The sequence below is a fragment of the Rattus norvegicus genome, chromosome 7 (genome assembly GCF_036323735.1).
Source record: "Rattus norvegicus strain BN/NHsdMcwi chromosome 7, GRCr8, whole genome shotgun sequence".
In the NCBI taxonomy this organism is placed as follows: domain Eukaryota; kingdom Metazoa; phylum Chordata; class Mammalia; order Rodentia; family Muridae; genus Rattus; species Rattus norvegicus.
Window position 1 is genome coordinate 22,328,672 of NC_086025.1, and position 16,736 is coordinate 22,345,407.

The window sequence follows — 16,736 nt, forward strand, 5'->3', positions numbered from 1 at the left end:
TGCATTGAGTTTCATTATAGATCTAAATTTTAAGTATGTAAAAGAGGTAAGACACTTACTGTATTTGATAATAAATCCGCTAAAGTGTTTCTTTTGATTGTTTAGATTTACCGTTGGAAAGGAGGGGTTGAAATGTTTCTCTTTCTTTCTTCTAGAGACATATTATTACATTTCTCCATTAGTGTGTGCCTTTTTCTTGGCTCTGACTCCCATCTGGATTATCATAGCTGCCAAGCACCCAGCTACCAGGACAGTGCTCCACTCGGGCTGGGAGCCAGTCATAACAGCCATGGTTATAAGCAGGTGAGTGTTGGAGTGGGGGGAGGGGATGCGGGATGGGGAGGGGAGAGCGACCATGTCTACGTTATGTACGTACTTACTAAACAAGCTTCTTGGACTGGAAATAAAGCATCAGTTAGATGATGCCTAATACAGTTGCAAAATGGAATATTAGCTTCCCAGAATGACACCGTTGTGCTCCTGTTTCTGTGGAAACATGTTCAGTCCACACTTGATTGAAGCACAGTCTGGGAAAGAGAGGCATGTCCTGTTAGGTGTGGTAAGCTAAGAGTCTGAGGCAGGATTTGATTTGGGTAATACAAAGGCCAAAGTCCAGCATGAAGAGGAGAGGGGGTGATGGCTGGGCCTCTGTTCTCAAGGCCAGATACACGGAGTGTAGGGGACAGAGAGCAGAAGAAACAGCATCTCTAAGAATTTAAAACAAACCATGGAAATTGAATCGATCAATGATTACTTGTGGGTTTGGTGTATCAAGAAGGCTTCACCATGATTGACAGGATACAGAGAGAAGGGACTTGTGGAAGCTGTGAGGAGCATGCTCATCTGCCGTGAGGAAGTCACTAGATAGAGGTCCAGCACTAGCATTAAGAAATAGCATGTAGGCATGCTACTTAGACACAGAAGCGACAGTGCACAGAGGGTCTGGGAATGGGGTGGGGCTACTGTCTGATGGCGTCAGAGCTTCCGCTCTTTTGACTGTCTAGTCCATTCCGGGCCAGCATCCGGCTCATTTTGCTTGTAAGTAGATGCATTTTTTTTGGGATATTTGGGCAGCCGGTTCCTATGGCATTGCCTTACAGTGAATAAACCACAGACTGAAGGTAACCAGTGAATACAACCTTCAGAATCGTAACCAAGCCTCCAAGTTCCGTTGTCATACTGAAAGTGAACGGCTTGCCACCACGTTATATTAAAACAACCCTCGTGTTTGCCAGATCCCCCTAGCTCAGCTCTCTGTGATTAAATGGTAATGATCAGTCTAGTTTTAGTACAATAGAATCTGCCCTTTAATGCCTGGTGAGTTCAAAAATGAAAATGCAGTTAGCTTTAGAGTTGAAGAGTCATGGATGACAGTGTGAGCCTCTGTAAGGCTGAGATGGTGAATCTCTAGGAGGTTCGGGCTAACCTGGTCTACTAGCAAACTCCAGGCCAGCCAAGGCTATATAGTGAGACCCTGTCTCAAACAAAACAAAACAAAAGAACACTGTGTAGAAGGCTATGAAGGGCTCATTAGTCCCATTGTTCTAAGCCCCAGAAATAGGTAAGGGTGCCCTGAAGATTCTTCTAGATAGTTTAGTGTCATTAACATATGTATAATCTGGGAATTGTAACACATACCTATAATCCCAGTACTTGGGAGGCTGAGGCAGGAGGATTGCTGTAAGTCCAAGCCATATTAGGCTGTATAATAAGACCCTCTTCCCCAAGGGGGGAAAAAGGAAGGAAATAAACAAACCCACACAATAAACAAAAACTACGATACCCGCACACATAACTGATGGTTGCAGCTTTCCTTATTTATTTATTTAGTGTGTATTTTCTGTGCGTATGCTCCTGTGTGCCCAGGAATGCACCTGTGGAGGTCAGAGGTCAACACCAAGTACTCTCTTCTGTTGTGCCTCATCTTCATTTCTTCTAACTCAGTGTTTGAGACGGGCTCTCCCTGAGCCTGGAGATCACTGATTGGCTAGGGAGCCCCTGAGATCCTTCCGTGCCCTCCACACTGCAGGTCCCCCTTCTCACCCCTGGAGTTTTATGTGGGTGCTGGGCTCTTAGCTCCCGGCTCTGTGCTTGTGTAGCCAGTTCGTCACCTGCTGAACACCTCCCCCGTCCCAATGGCCGTGCTCGATTCCCGACTTTTCCCGTTAACATTGCTTCCTACTTTGAATAGTCCTTTGTTTTTTGCCTGATTTTGACATTGCCCAAACGTTGAAGCGTACAAGGTGGAGACCCGCTGAGATCATTTGCCACTTCTCTTCCCTGATTGTGGTTTTCTCCCTTTCAGCATCGGGGGCCTTATTCTGGACACAACCGTATCTGACCCAAACTTGGTTGGGATTGTTGTTTACACGCCAGTTATCAACGGTAAGACTTGAAGGTGCCGTCTCTTGATGACCTCACTCTTAGAGAGTCACAGGCGTGGCCTCCTGCGCCTTCCATTTGTTCCTTCAAACTCGAGGTGTAACTCAGAGTGGGAATTACCTTCCCTGGTCTCACTGCATAGAACACTTTGGGAAAGAGCTGTTTCTCAGTTTTTGTTACATGTTGGTCTGACAGCCACACCTTAACTTTTTAAGGCTAATGTGACAAAATACAGTATTTCAGCTTACCTGGTGGGTTTTTCTTCTTCCCTAGATGTCCTGTAGACCAGGCTGGCTTCAAACTCAGAGATCCAGCCTCTGCCCCCCCGCCCCCCTCAGTGCTCGGTGTGTGCTAATCCACCTAGCTTATTTTTTTTAATCATTTTAATTATGAGTGGATGTATGTGGTGTGTGCATGTGAGTGCAGCTGCCAGCAGAGGCCATAGGCATGGGATTTCTTTCCCTGTAGCTGGAGTTACGTACGTGTCAATTATCTGTCTGACATGGGCCATGGGAACCAAGCTCAGGTCCTCTGCAAGAGTACTGCATGCTCTTAACCACTGAGCCACCTCTCCAGCTCCCTCACCCTGCCTGCTGTTCTCACATTTGCTTCTGTTGGTTATCTTGGAAGAAGCAGAGTCAGCCGGGTTTGATCATTGCCCGAGTTCATTCCAGTCACTAAGACCCGCTGCTCTGCTGATGCCCGAGAACTATGCCTCATACTTTCCTCGCCTATAATGAAAATTATAATCCTTATATTAAATACTTATAATATGTACATTAAAGAATCATGTGGAATAGTCTCAGGGATTTCCCATGAAATATGCTGAACAAGATAATTCAGTCCATCTCGGCTGTTTTTGGACGTGGTGGGTATTAAGATGGACTTCAGTAAAGCCTAGTTGACATGATTTAAAAAGTATTTCTACCTTGGCATACCATACATTTTTCCATATAATGTTTTTTTCCTAAAGATTTAACTTTCTATATTCACATAAAGAGTTATACAATGACATTTTCTGCAGAAGTCTCATATTTGATCTAAAATTTCTACTGAACATTGTAATTTTTGTCTACCTATAGACTGTCGAGGGCAAGTTTCCTTATGATCTCCCTCCCAGCTGTCTGTTGTCACCCATTCTTAAGGCCATGGAACTGTCAGCTTCTACCTGGTCCTTCTCCCTGACTTGAACATTACCAGTCCCGGTCGTTGCCCCTCACAAGGCTTGCTTGTTCATTTGTGTATACAGTGGCGTGTACTGGGAACATCCTTTTGAGTATTGAAGTAACCACCCTGAGTTACTGCCTGCTCAACACACATTGTTGCTAAGATGCTAGTCTTCCATAAACATTGCTTGTGTCCTGTCAGTCAGAAGATGAATTTCTTGATGGGTTTCCCCGGGTGCCATATCAAATCTGAACTCTACTGTCTTCCGAAGTCCTTGATACACTGTTGGGCTCTGTGACCCATAAGATGCACCCAGTTGCTAGTCACACAGTTGCTAACTAGTAAGAGGCACCAAACTACACCAACGATTGCTAGTAAGGTACACCAAACTAGCACCACGCTTGCCAGTTAGGGGCGGCAAACTTGATAGGTTTTGTGCCATCCTAAGACTGTCCTAGTTTTCACTGCAGGAACAGGCATGCCGTTCTCTCACCCCTTCCTCCTCTCTTCAGTGAATATTAATCAATATTATTCAATATCATTGAGTGCCATCACATGGCTAAGTCCTTCTTGTTATGTCAACAGTAAACCTCTTAGCTGGACTCCACTAATCCGTCCTTGGAAACAGTGGTAGAAAGTTGTATTCTCAGAGTGGTACAGCGTTTAGAGCTGAAGTGCTCTTAAAACAAGCTCATTAGATTTATTCATCTTCCAAATGTGAGTATTTGCCTGCATGTATGTCCATGCACCATGTGCCTGCTTGGTGCCCACAGAGGCTAGAAGCAGGCTCGGAATCTCCTGGAGCCACCCCGTGTGTTCTGGAAGAGGAACCCGGTCCTCTGCAATGAGAAGTATATAAGGGGCATGCTGTTCTCTTTCCCCTTCTCCTCATATCTAATATTTATTATGCATCTACATAAGCATCAAATGACTACAAGTGTTTTAAGCATATTATGCATAATTTAATACTCATTTAAGTAATTAGTCCAAGATTAAATATCTAGTGAATGATGGTAAGTCACACTTTAAAGGCAGCTTAATTCCCAAACCCATGTTTTTTTTTTCCCTCAAAGCATAGAACTGCTAATTTATCTAATTTATTCGATACACAGATGCATGTGTTTAAAGTAAAGCTTATCTGTGCCGATCTGACTAAAATATCATTAAATGTTTGCAGGCCTCAGAACTAACAGCATTTTCTACAATGCATTGGTCACACTTGCTCTGTAAGTGCAGTGTGAGAAGTGAGTTCTGTGATCAGCTACACATTAAGTTTACAGAGTCCTTGACTACAGGATCTCGTAAGCCATTCTGTGAGTCTCTTTTGGGTACGTCTGCCAGATGTGTTGACAAAGCCCACTGAACTTGGGCTTATATATTGTTTATTTTATTAGTGGGACTTGGGAGAGGACTGACAGCCTCTCACGTGCTGTAGGAAAGCACTCGTCACTGAGATTTATCCTCAACCCACAGTCTATTTTCTTTCTAAATATTTTATTAATTCTTTGAGAATATCACCCAGTTTTGATCATCTCCAGCCCCACTCCTCCTTTTGACTACCCCCCGATCCGCCCACACTCCTACTCTCCAAACTTCTTTTTAAACAACCTATCATCTCTAACTTGTGTCCAGGTTTGAGGCATCCACTGGAGTGTAGTTTACCAGGAACAGCATCCTTAAAGAAAACGGACTTTCCATCCTCCAGAACCCATCACTGTTACTTACTGTCTATGACTTGTCGGTTAGGGTTAGAGGCCCATGACACTCCCCCGCCACACACACAAATATACACACTCCAGGCAAGAATGTGGACTGAGCTGGGTAGATCTTATGCAGGCAACCACGGCTACTGCGAGTTCGTGAGTGTGGCAATCCGTCATGTGCAGAAAACATTGTTTTGGTCTTGCAGTCTTCCTGACCACTCTTCCAAAGTGGTTCCTAAGCTTTGGGGAAGGGTGTGATGTGTACTGCCCATCTGTGGCTGAGTATTCCACTGACCTCTCCTCTCTGTACGTTGACTCGTTGGGAGTTTCTCATTAACAACTGACCATGTCTCTAGAGAGAGGGCAGCTCTGAACCAGGTCCGTTTAGCAGAGTAGAGTAGTGGTTCAGTTCAGGCATGGATTCTTTTTTTTTTTTTTTTTTGGTTCTTTTTTTTCGGAGCTGGGGACCGAACCCAGGGCCTTGCGCTTCCAAGGTAAGCGCTCTACCACTGAGCTAAATCCCCAGCCCTCAGGCATGGATTCTTGCTAAGGTTTTACACCAGGCATGTGTTAGTGGAATTAAATCCAGCCAGAGAGTGGTTGGTTCCCCCAGAGCACCAACACCATCTTCACACCTGTAGGCCTATCTTGCTTACGCTAGTTTTTATTGAGGTTTACAAAGTTCACAGCCGGGTAAGGTTGTTGATGACTCCCCCCAATTAAGCAGCCCACACAGCATCTTCCAGTATTATGAAACTAGCCACCAGGGAGAAAGCTTTCTGGGTTAGTACCAACCTGATCTCTCCAAGTTCTGTAACCAGTGCATATGGTATCTTCAGTGATATTGCTGGATCTTGGAATAGATCTGTTTCCAGCTTCCTGAGGAACCGGCAGGCTGACTTCCACGGTGGCTGTACAGGTTTGCAGTCCCACCAGCAACGCATGAGTGTTCCCCTTACTCTACATTCCCACCAGCATGAGCTGTCACTTGTTTTATTGATCTTGATCACTGTGACTGATGTAAAAAGAGATCTCAAAGTAATTTTTATTTACATTCCCGATGGCTAAGAATGCTGATTGTTTCTATACGTGCTTCTCAGCCATTTGAGAACACTGTTCAGCTCTCTCTCTCTCTCTCTCTCTCTCTCTCTCTCTCTCTCTGTGTGTGTGTGTGTGTGTGTGTGCGTGTGTGCGCTGTATATCTGAGACTATCTGTATCCCATTTTAAATGTGCTGTTTCTCGAAGTCTGTTTTTTTTTTTTTGAGTTCTTTATATATTCTAGATATTTTCCCTCTATTGAATGTATAGTGGTAAAAATCTTTTTCCCACTCCGTAGCCATGTCTGAATGATGGTGACTTTGTTGTACAGAAGCTTTTCAGTTTCCTGAGGTCCCATTTTTCATTGTTCTTAGTGCCTGTGCTATCGGTGCCCTGCTCAGAAAGTCTCTTCCCATGCTGGTGTGTTCAAGACTATCCCCGAGTTCTCTTGACCATATTCAGTGTATTTGGCCTTATGTTGAGTTTTGGTCCATCTGGAGTTGAGTATCGTGCAGGGCAGTAAGTGTGGATTTCTTTGAGTTCTTTCACATGCAGCCGTCCAGATTGGCCAGTGCCATTTGTTGATGCTGTCTTTTTTTTTTTTTTTTTTTTTTTTTTTTTTTTTGCCAGTGTGTACTTCTGGCTTCTTTATAAAAAACAGGATTTCTGTGGACACAGAAGTTTATGTCTGGGTCTCCAGCTTGCTTCCACTGACCAATGTGCCTGTCTTTATACCAGTGCCATGCTTTCATTACAACCATAGCTCTGTAGAAGAGTTCAAGGTCGGGGATGGTGACACTGCCAGCAGTCGTCTACTATTTAGGGTTGGTTTAGCCATCCTGTCGGTGTGTGTCTGAAAATTTTCCTTTCACGGTCTGTGGAGAGTCACATTGGAATCTATGTTGCTCTTGGTCAGGTAGACACTTTTACGATGTTAATCCTTCGGATCCGTCAGCATTGGGATCTTTCCATCTTCTGATGACTCTTTAATCTCTTTCTTTAATATCTTAACATTTGTATCATACACGTCTTTCACAGCTTGGTTAGGGTTCCCCCAACATATTTTCTATTCTTTGCAGCTATTTCTAAGGGTGTTGTTTCCCTGGTTTCTCTCTCAGTCCTTTTGTATTTTGCGTCTAGGAAGCTGACTGAGTTTGGGGGGCTAATTTTGTATCCTGCTTGTTTGCTGGAAGTATTTATCAGCTGGAAGAGTTTCTCAGTGAATTTTTAGGGTCACTTATGTATACTGTCATATCATCTGCAAATAAACATACTTCTTTCTGGTTTGCATTCTCTTGATTGCCTTCCGTTTTCTCACTGCTCTAGCTAAGACTTCGAGTACTGTGCTGAATAGGTATGGAGAGAGTGGGCAACCTTGTCTTTTTCCTGATTTTACTGGAATTGCTTCAAGTTTCTCTCTATTTAGGTTGATGTTGGCTATCAGATTGCTGTAAATTGTATCTATTATGTTGAGGTATGCCCATTATATCCCTCATCTCCTCAAGACTTTTATTATGAAAGGGTGTTTGATTTTGCTAAGGGCTTTTTGTACATCTAATGAGATGATCATGCAGTTTTTGTGTTTCAGTCTGCTTATACAGTAATTAATTTATCAATTTATATACATCGAATCATCCCTGCATCTCTGAGATGAAGCATACTTGATCATGATGAATGGTCTTTTTTTAATATGTTCTTGTATTTGGTTTGCAAATATTTTTATTAAAAAGTTTTTCATCTATGCTCATAAGGGTAATTGGTCCTCTTTATTGGGTTTTATGTGAATTAGTATACCTTGGCCTCATTAAAAAAATTGTGCAATGCTCATTGTTTCTATTTTATAGAATAATTTGAGGAGTATTGGCATTAATTCCTCTTTGAACATCTGATAGAATTCTGAACTAAAACCATATGATTTTTAGAGTTATCATTGAGCAGTATTGTTGATGCCTGTTATTTTGTTGTTGTATTATGTCTACCCCTCCCCCAGCTTGGCTTGTCGGTCTAAGATCATTTGTTTCTGTGTTTTGTTGGGTGTGGTTAACCTCTTTAGGTTGAACTTTTCCCTCTAGTGCCTTCTGTAGAACTTGATTTTTAGGTAGATATTATTTAAATTTGGTTTTATTATGGAATGTTTTTCCATCTATGGTGATTGAAAGTTGTGCTGGGTATAGTGCTCTGGGCTGGCATCTGTGGTCTCGCAGAGTCTGCCGGACATCTCTCCAGGCCTTTCTGGCTATTGGTCTCCATTGAAAACTCAGGTTTCATTCTGACAGGTCTACCTTTATGTAACTTGGTCTTTTTCCCTCACAGCTTTGAGTATTCTTTCTTTGTTCTGTACATTTGGTATTTTGATTATTATAAGGAGACTTCACTAATGGACTTATTCCTGTCCTCTTTCAGGTCCGTGAGCATATTCCTAATAGCTGTTTTGAAGTCCTTACATTGTGCTTCAGCTGTATGCTTGTAATTCTTGGTGTTGATATCTTGGTTTTTAGGGATGGGTTTTTGGTTCATTGATTTCTGTTGTCCTTTTTGGATCTTAGGACCCAGTGGTGGCTGTGGGTTTCTTGGTAGGGGTGCTTCTGAGTCCCTGTCAGATGTGGCTACTGGGGACTTGGTAGAATTTGTTTCTCAGTTTTTTTGTTTTGTTTTGTTTTTTGGTTTTTTTGGTTTTTTTTTTTTTTGTTTTGTTTTGTTTTTTGGTTTTTTTTTTGGTTCTTTTTTTCGGAGCTGGGGACCGAACCCAGGGCCTTGCGCTTCCTAGGCAAGCGCTGTTTCTCAGTTTTGAGGAGCTGACTGAAGGTATAGCGATGGACTGAGGGTTCATAGGAGTGAAGAAAACTGGGTCTGCCGTAAAGACCTGTGGAGTCCACGGGGAATAGAGGAAGAGAGGGAAGACGGGCAGGGCCTCTGCTTCAGGGCCAGGGATGAGACTGGAGGTTGGACCTGGAGGACAGGAAGGAGAGTGAGGATCGCCCACCTGCTCTCCCTCTGTCAGGTAAGACAGAAGGATGGGGTAAGGAAGGACGGCTGTAGGGGAAGCATACTTGACTTTTTTTATTCTTATATTTGGTCATTATTTTTCCAGAGTAGATCCCCACTAATTCTCTGGCCCTTCTCCCATTCAGTTATCCTGCTAGTCATCTGTTGTAAAAATTATCTTCTGGGTTGGCGAGATGGCTCAGTGTGGTGAAGGCCCTTGCCACCAGGACTGAGTTGCATCCCCCAGGATTCACATGGTGGAAGGAGAGAACTGGCTCCTGCAGGTTGTCCTCTGACTTTAATGGGCACCTGATACATGCAAACAGTAAATAATAATAATAATAAAATCAACTTATTTCTAGCAAACCAGATTGTGCCCTTGCTTGAAGATGACTTCCCTTTCTCTTCCTGTGGAGTAGAGCATCAGTTATGTAGCCTAACTCTCTGGACCCAGTCTCACCTCCTCCCCACACATGAAGGACTCCCCTTGTTGAGTGGCTTGTGCCAGGAGCGTCCCCTTTACATCACACTGCTGTGCTTACTCTCACTCTCCGGCACAGCGGCACCCATCCCCAGGCCGGTGTCTGCAGAGCCGTTGTCTCCCTACTCTAGGCCTCCCTGCTTCACCCTGAGCAGCTGTCCCGCAGTGGGTCTTTATTTTGAATGATAACTTCTGTTTTCTGTGATTCTGAATAATGCCCGCAGTGTTAGGGTTTGGCAGTCGCTGTATGAATAAGTGTATGAGTTAAGGAGTAAATTTCATTTTGCTGCAAACTACATGTCAGTGAATCAGAGGGAATTATCACGTTAAATAACACAACTTAGAGCATAAAACAAATGCACAGATTTTTAGGGGAACTGTTAAGGAACACGTAAGGAGGCAAAAATGGAAAAAGCCAGGGTTGGGGATTTAGCTCAGTGGTAGAGCGCTTGCCTAGCAAGCACAAGGCCCTGGTTCGGTCCCCAGCTCTGGAAAAAAAAAATAGAAAAAAGAAAAAATGGAAAAAGCCGCTGTTTCTGTTTATATAAAACTTTTAGCAGTGTTAGCAACATTAATTCTTCCCTTAATCACCTCTCCTGGCGATAACTAGAGAAACTGACTTAATATTGTTCTCTCATCCCTTCTGCGTGTTCAGCCTCCAAAACTCTGTAGATAGCAATATTTAGGCGAGGCATCTTCAGATATTAAGTGTGAATTAAACACCAGAAGAGAATTATTTGCAGGCAGAAGGAAGTTGAGGCCTGTGGTACGGGCTTAGTGGAGAAAGGAGTTTGGGTTTGTCACCAGGGGCGACAACCTGAGGTCAGTGGCTAGAACCCACATAGTGGACGGAGAGAAAGGACTCCTGCAAGCTGTCTCCTGACCTCCACCCCACAGAAGTAAACAAACAAATATCAAGAAGGAAGGAAGAGTTGGCCCGGGTGTCCATCCTCAGCAGAAAGAGAGCACCATTTATTTGGCAGTGTAGGAGTAAAGTTTGGTTAGTAGCGGGTTAAGTAAGTGAAGGTGTAGTCTCTTGGTGGATGGAGTATTATTGATAGTGAGAGTGAACGAGAGCGTGGTGAATCCTGGGAATGCTGTATACTGTGTGACGCCCTTTGTATAAATCCTACAAGCATGGAAACTAAGTGCCGCGTTGTTTAGGAATACACAATTTGAGGAAAACACAAAGATGCAGAAGAATGGAAGACTAAGGCACCTGTGGGAGGGGAGAAGGGGTGGGAGGGAGGACCTCCTCCTGTGATGGGGAGGAGGGGTGGGAGGGAGGACCTCCTGTGATGGGGAGGAGGGGTGGGAGGGGAGAAGGGGTGGGAGGGAGGACCTCCTGTGATGGGGAGGAGGGGTGGGAGGGGGGACCACAGGGCACTGCAGAGGAGAGGGACTCTCCTTGTGAACACAGCAGGCCCAGGCGAGATGCTTCATAGTCTACATTCGCTTAAGCATGGGCTTTTTTATTTAAAGGTCTTCACTGCTTCTGTTCTTCATGTACAAAGACAGCATGACCAGTTTCCCTGGGTAGACACTGTTGAATAACTCATTCACAGTCGCTTAGTGCAACTTAACGAAGCCTTTGACGGCATGTGTTCAGCCCATGTGTCCAGATCAGACCGTCAGACCTGGTGGTCAGAGCGAGAACCCTGGTTGAACGGCCATGGGTGACTCCAGTAGAGCTGCTGGTCACCCATTTTGCTTTCAGACAGCCATGAGGAAAAGTCTATTCTGTAGATTTGGGGGCTGGGACGGGGAGACAGGGCTTCTCTGTGTAGCCCTGACTGACCTGGAACTCACTCTGTAGACCAGGCTGGCCTCGATTTCACAGAGCTCCTCCTGCCTCTGCCTCCCTCTAAGTGTGTTTTACTTATTAAATGTGAGAGTGCTGAAGGCCTTGGAAAGGCAGGCCACGCCTTCCCTTCAGCATAAGAGAAAGCATCTCGAGGAGTGGTAGAAACAGGAGGAAGGGTGGGAGGAGGGGTTAAGATGGAGGGGCTTAGTGCTGTAGCCTCCCTTGTCCCAAGTCAAGTAGACAGGTTTAGTTCCCTAGCACAGTACTTCTTATCCTCCATCCATGTCACGGTGCATGAAGAAGAAAGCCATAATGTTTGGATGAGGTTGAAGGAGGCATTGTGGCCCTCTAAGAATTTAGAGGGTTGTCCCAACGTGCCCATAACTCATGTCCACATCCCAGGTGGGGAGTTCTAATCTAAGGCAGTCATTTTTTTTTTCTTTTCTTTTTTTCAGAGCTGGGGACCGAACCCAGGGCCTTGCGCTTGCTAGGCAAGTGCTCTACCACTGAGCCAAATCCCCAACCCTTAGGGCAGTCATTTTTAAGTTGGTTTTTTCCCCACTACCACTTTCTGAAGGAGCTATTTAAAATAATTTCCTCCAAAGATGGCTACAGTAATATTAACATTGCAGATTCCCTGTATATCTATTTAAATCCATTATATAATACTGCAAAGTTACACATATACATACGTATCACATGATTATATTGCAAATATGTACAGAGAATATACTTTATACACTAAAGAATGTTACACACACACACACACACACACACACACACACACACACTCTACATGAAAGGAATACAGTGTTTTTTCCCTCATTAGAAATGAATGAGCTGGTTGGGGATTTAGCTCAGTGGTAGAGCGCTTGCCTAGCAAGCGCAAGGCCCTGGGTTCAGTCCCTAGCTCCAAAAAAAAAGAAAAGAAAGGAAAAGAAAAAAAAAAAAGAAATGAATGAGCTAGGGTGGAAAATGCAGAGAGGTCAGACATGAGCCAGTTTATGCACATTATCATCAATAATAAAGACAGTGTGTGGAGGTCGGGGATTAAGTGTGCCTGCCCATACCTAGGTGAAAAGTCCTCCGCCCGCACCTGAGAAACCGGCGAATGGAGGCCATGTCTCTCCATCCCCGTGCATATTTTAAACCTGAAGAGTAATTACTGTAATTACTGAACTCTGGCGGGGAGCTGTGCCTGGAGGATGATCTTCAAAGGCAAGTGGAGGTGTTTGAAATGCACCCACGGAAGGGGCCGCATCACTTGTAAATACAGTTTTTAAGGAAACGCACTTTTGTGTTAGGTTCCATTGAGAACGTACAAAGAGAATTCTTGATAGAATCTGCGCTATGATCTATGACGGGAGTGTGAGACATTTACTGGAAACAGGGCTTAAAGAAGTCCCTAGATGAACCTGCTGCTAATTTCTTCTTAGCATCAGGTATTTACACGATTAATGAGCTTATTCCAGCATAATAGACCTAAAATTAGGTCCTGTGGATACTGGGGAGTCTTGCTAATATTGACAGGTTGTCTCTTCTGATGTTTTTAATTTATACGAGACTATCTTTAGATGCCTCCTGCTACCTTTAATCACGCAGTTAGTGTCTGTAGAATTTAAATAATTCAAAAGCTTTATTAATAACAAGTTCTTAAATGCGACAGTGTATAAAACAGTACCAAGAAAGCATGCTGACATCAAAGAAGCTGTTTTATGGTAATAATTTTGCAGTAATTAAAAATTACTTGTCAGCGATCCTGACAAGACCATGAAAGTCTGTCGCTCACTAGTCGCTCACTGGTTACTGTTTTCTTTACATGGAATTCACTTAGTCTGGAGGAAGCCCTAGGGTGTTTGTGAAGTTGACTGAGGAAGCCTTTGGGATGACTTATCCCATGTTAGCCCCTAGCATATGGTAGCACGGAAGTGACAAATGCTGCTTCTGTAGGGTTCTACCAAGGCATCTGCGCCTTCCGTGAGAGCCACAAGGGATCATTAATAGCTTAGTCTCTGCAAAATGGCAGCTATGGTAGGTCAGCTCAAGCCTTACGCACATGCTGCCTGTATGTGCACTGAGGCATCCCATGTCTGGTGAGACACCAGATGGAGCGTTGCTCCCGGAGATTCCCTAGAGTGAAGAAGACAAGAAACACACGGAGGTCCCTGCATTCCTGTGGCTGGCGGTGAAAAATGTTATCTGCGATATCTTGCTTTCTTACTGTTGGATTCTTCTGCATTTTGAAAGGCTGTGAGCCATGGATGTCCATGGATGGTTCCAAGGTCCCATCTTCCTCTCTGTGTCCCCAGAATCTCTGTGACAGTGCTTCAGTTCTTAGGACAAATGCTCTCGTTTCTTTTGGTCGCTGGGATGCATTGATTCACTATCAGCAGAATGAGTCGCTGGCCTTGTGTTGTACTGTCAGCAGATGGACAGTTCATGCTAGCTGTGGGGTTCTCTGGTCTCATTATTAACTTTCAGAGGTGAGCTCTGATTAGAAAACTCCAGATTTAAAAACTACGTTGTCATAAGCATCCAATAGAAAAGTCATTAAGCAGGGGCTGAGGCAATGGCTTAGTGGGTGTCACATTGAAGACCTGAATTTAATTTGTCCCAAACCCACATGAAAGCTGAGCACCGTAAGCTCACCTACAGTGTGGAGACGAGACTTCCTGGAAGCTTGCAGCCACCTAGCCTAGAGTACACAGCGGCAAGATGATGGTGAGGAAGAGACCTTTATCACACACGAACACCTGGGGCTCCTACACATGTGTGTTATGGCGCCAGTACACACACACACACACACACACACACACACACACACACACACACACACACACACACACACGAAATTCAACAAGGAAGCAGAAGTCATTTTAAGTTGGTATGGATACTGGTCATGGTGGTGCACACTGTTAATCCTAGTACTCAGAAGGCAGATGCAGGTGGATCTCTGTGAGTCTGAGGCCAGCCTAGTGGAAGCACTTCCAGGTCAGCCAGGAGTGCACAGTACGATGTGCCTGTCTTAGTTCAGGTTTTATTGCTGTGTTGAAACACCATAATACCAAGGAAGTTGGGGAGGGAATGGTTTGTTCCAGTGTATATTTCCAGGTGACAGTCTGTTACTGAAAGAGATCGAGGCAGGAACTCAGCAGGGCAGGAACCTGGAGGCAGGAGCTCATGCAGGGCCCACAGAGGGTGCTGCTTACTGGCTTGCTCCCCCTGGCTTGCTCAGCCTGCTTTCTTACGGAACCCAGGACCACCAGTGGCATCACCCTTAATGGGCGGGGCCGTCCCCTATTGATTAAGAGAATGCTCTACGGCAAGCCCGCACCCCAATTTTATGGAGGCATTTTCTTAATTGAGGTTCCTTCCTCTCAGATGACTCTGAATAAATTGAAAGGCAGAATAGTACCGTGGAAGCTTCTGACTGACTGATGAATTTGACATCATGCTAAGCGAAGGAAGGGCTTACAGTAGGAAACAGTGAGGCAGGACAGACTCCTCGTGCACATTGCTTGTTGTTGCTGATGCTGGCAATGAACACACATGAATGAATGAATGAATGAATGAATGAATGAATGAATGAATGAATGACAATTACGTCAACATCCTTACAAGGATTGTTGTACATTCACACTAGAAAAGGAGGTGTCTGAGAGGTGCCTGCCGCTGCAGGAGTTCTTTCTGTGTGACTGGGGCAGGATTCTGGGCCTTGTGCTGGTGCTGGGATCTTCAGGGGACAGACCTCTGCATTGATGTGCCTCAGTGACGCTGCCCGACCGTGTGATTTTCAAACATAATTTTAAAGAAATTTGTTTTCACTAGAAGAGTGCCCAGAACATTGTAGGATGTAGTTTTTTAAAATATTTTTTATGATAAACTGAATTAATTAATTAATTTTTAAGTTCAGTATTGTTCTTTGTGTGTGTGTCTGTGTGTGTCTGTGTGTGTCTGTGTGTGTCTGTGTGTGTCTCTGTGTGTCTGTGTGTGTGTGTATGTGTGGGTGTATGTGTGTGTGTCTGTGTGAGTGTGTCTGTGTGAGTGTGTCTGTGTGTGTGTGTCTGTGTGAGTGTGTCTGTGTATGTGTGTGTGTATGTGTGTCTGTGTGAGTGCGTGTCTGTGTAAGTGTGTGTGTCTGTGTGAGTGAGTGTGTGTATGTGTGTGTGTCTGTGTGAGTGAGTGTGTGTATGTGTGTGTGTCTGTGTGAGTGAGTGTGTGTGTGCGTGCGTGTGTGTGTGTGTGTGTGTGTGTGTCTAAGCCAGAAGACAGTCTTAGGAGTTAGTTCTCTCCAGTTACCTTATCTTAAGTTTAGTTGCAGAAGTAGCAGGTTTTCCACGCCCCTTTGTTCCCGAATAGTGACAGAGACCTGGTATGTTTAGTGAACTCCTTGCATTATAGCGGCAGAGTCCTCATCTATCGTAATCTGACTGTGCTGCCACCCAGCCATGAATCCTGTTAGCTGCCATCTTAGTCTTGCCCTGCCTGCTCCTCCTCCAGCCCTCCTCCCTTAGTGACTGTCGCTCATGAGAACTCTCTCCAGTGATTTCTCTCTCCTGGTTCCCAGCAGAGACCCTGTAACAGTGAGACAGGAGATGCTTGACAATGCCAACATCTCAACTGCAGCCAGATCTCTGGGCACAGAAATCAGCACCTGATTCACAGTACACAGAGCCATCCCCAGCATTTAGTGTTGGTGGTGTATGTGAGTGGGGTGGGGCTGAAGACGGCCTCTGCTTAGTGTGGTGATTGTGTGTGGTGTGGGAGGAGGTTAGACAGCCTCTGGGTAGTGTTGGTGTGTGTGTGTGTTTGTGTGTGTGTGTGTGTGTGTGTGTGTGTGTGTGTGTGGTGGGGGCTCAGACAGACTCTGGTTAGTATTATTGTTGTGAGGGAGGAGGGGTCTGAAGACAGCCTCTGGGTAGTATTGGTGGTGGTGGTGGTGGTGTGTGTGGTGTATGTGTGTGTGCGCGCACACACACACACACACACACACACACACACACGCACTGGGGACAGCCTCTGGGTAGTGTGGTTGTTGTTAGTTGGGGAGGAGGAGGACTGAGGACAGCCTCTGGAGTTGGTTCTTGCCTTTTCACAGTGGGGTCTGGGGATCAAACTTGGGGTTGTCAGGTTTTGTGAGCTGAACTGTCCCTCTAGTTCTAAGTGATTGTCTTT

General features: G+C 44.8%; 1 protein-coding gene across 10 annotated transcripts in view; it reads left to right on the forward strand.

The window, feature by feature from the left end:
* Slc41a2 (solute carrier family 41 member 2) overlaps nucleotides 1-16,736 on the forward strand; it is a 107,467-nt gene that overhangs the window by 57,374 nt on the left and 33,357 nt on the right. For 9 of the 10 annotated variants that reach the window (XM_063263757.1, NM_001401081.1, NM_001401082.1 and 6 more), the window contains 2 exons: nucleotides 156-303; nucleotides 2,306-2,385. In XM_063263757.1, the coding sequence (XP_063119827.1) occupies nucleotides 156-303; nucleotides 2,306-2,385 (228 nt within the window). The remainder of the gene's footprint in view (nucleotides 1-155; nucleotides 304-2,305; nucleotides 2,386-16,736) is intronic. The other variant, NM_001108742.2, reaches the window with a different exon arrangement.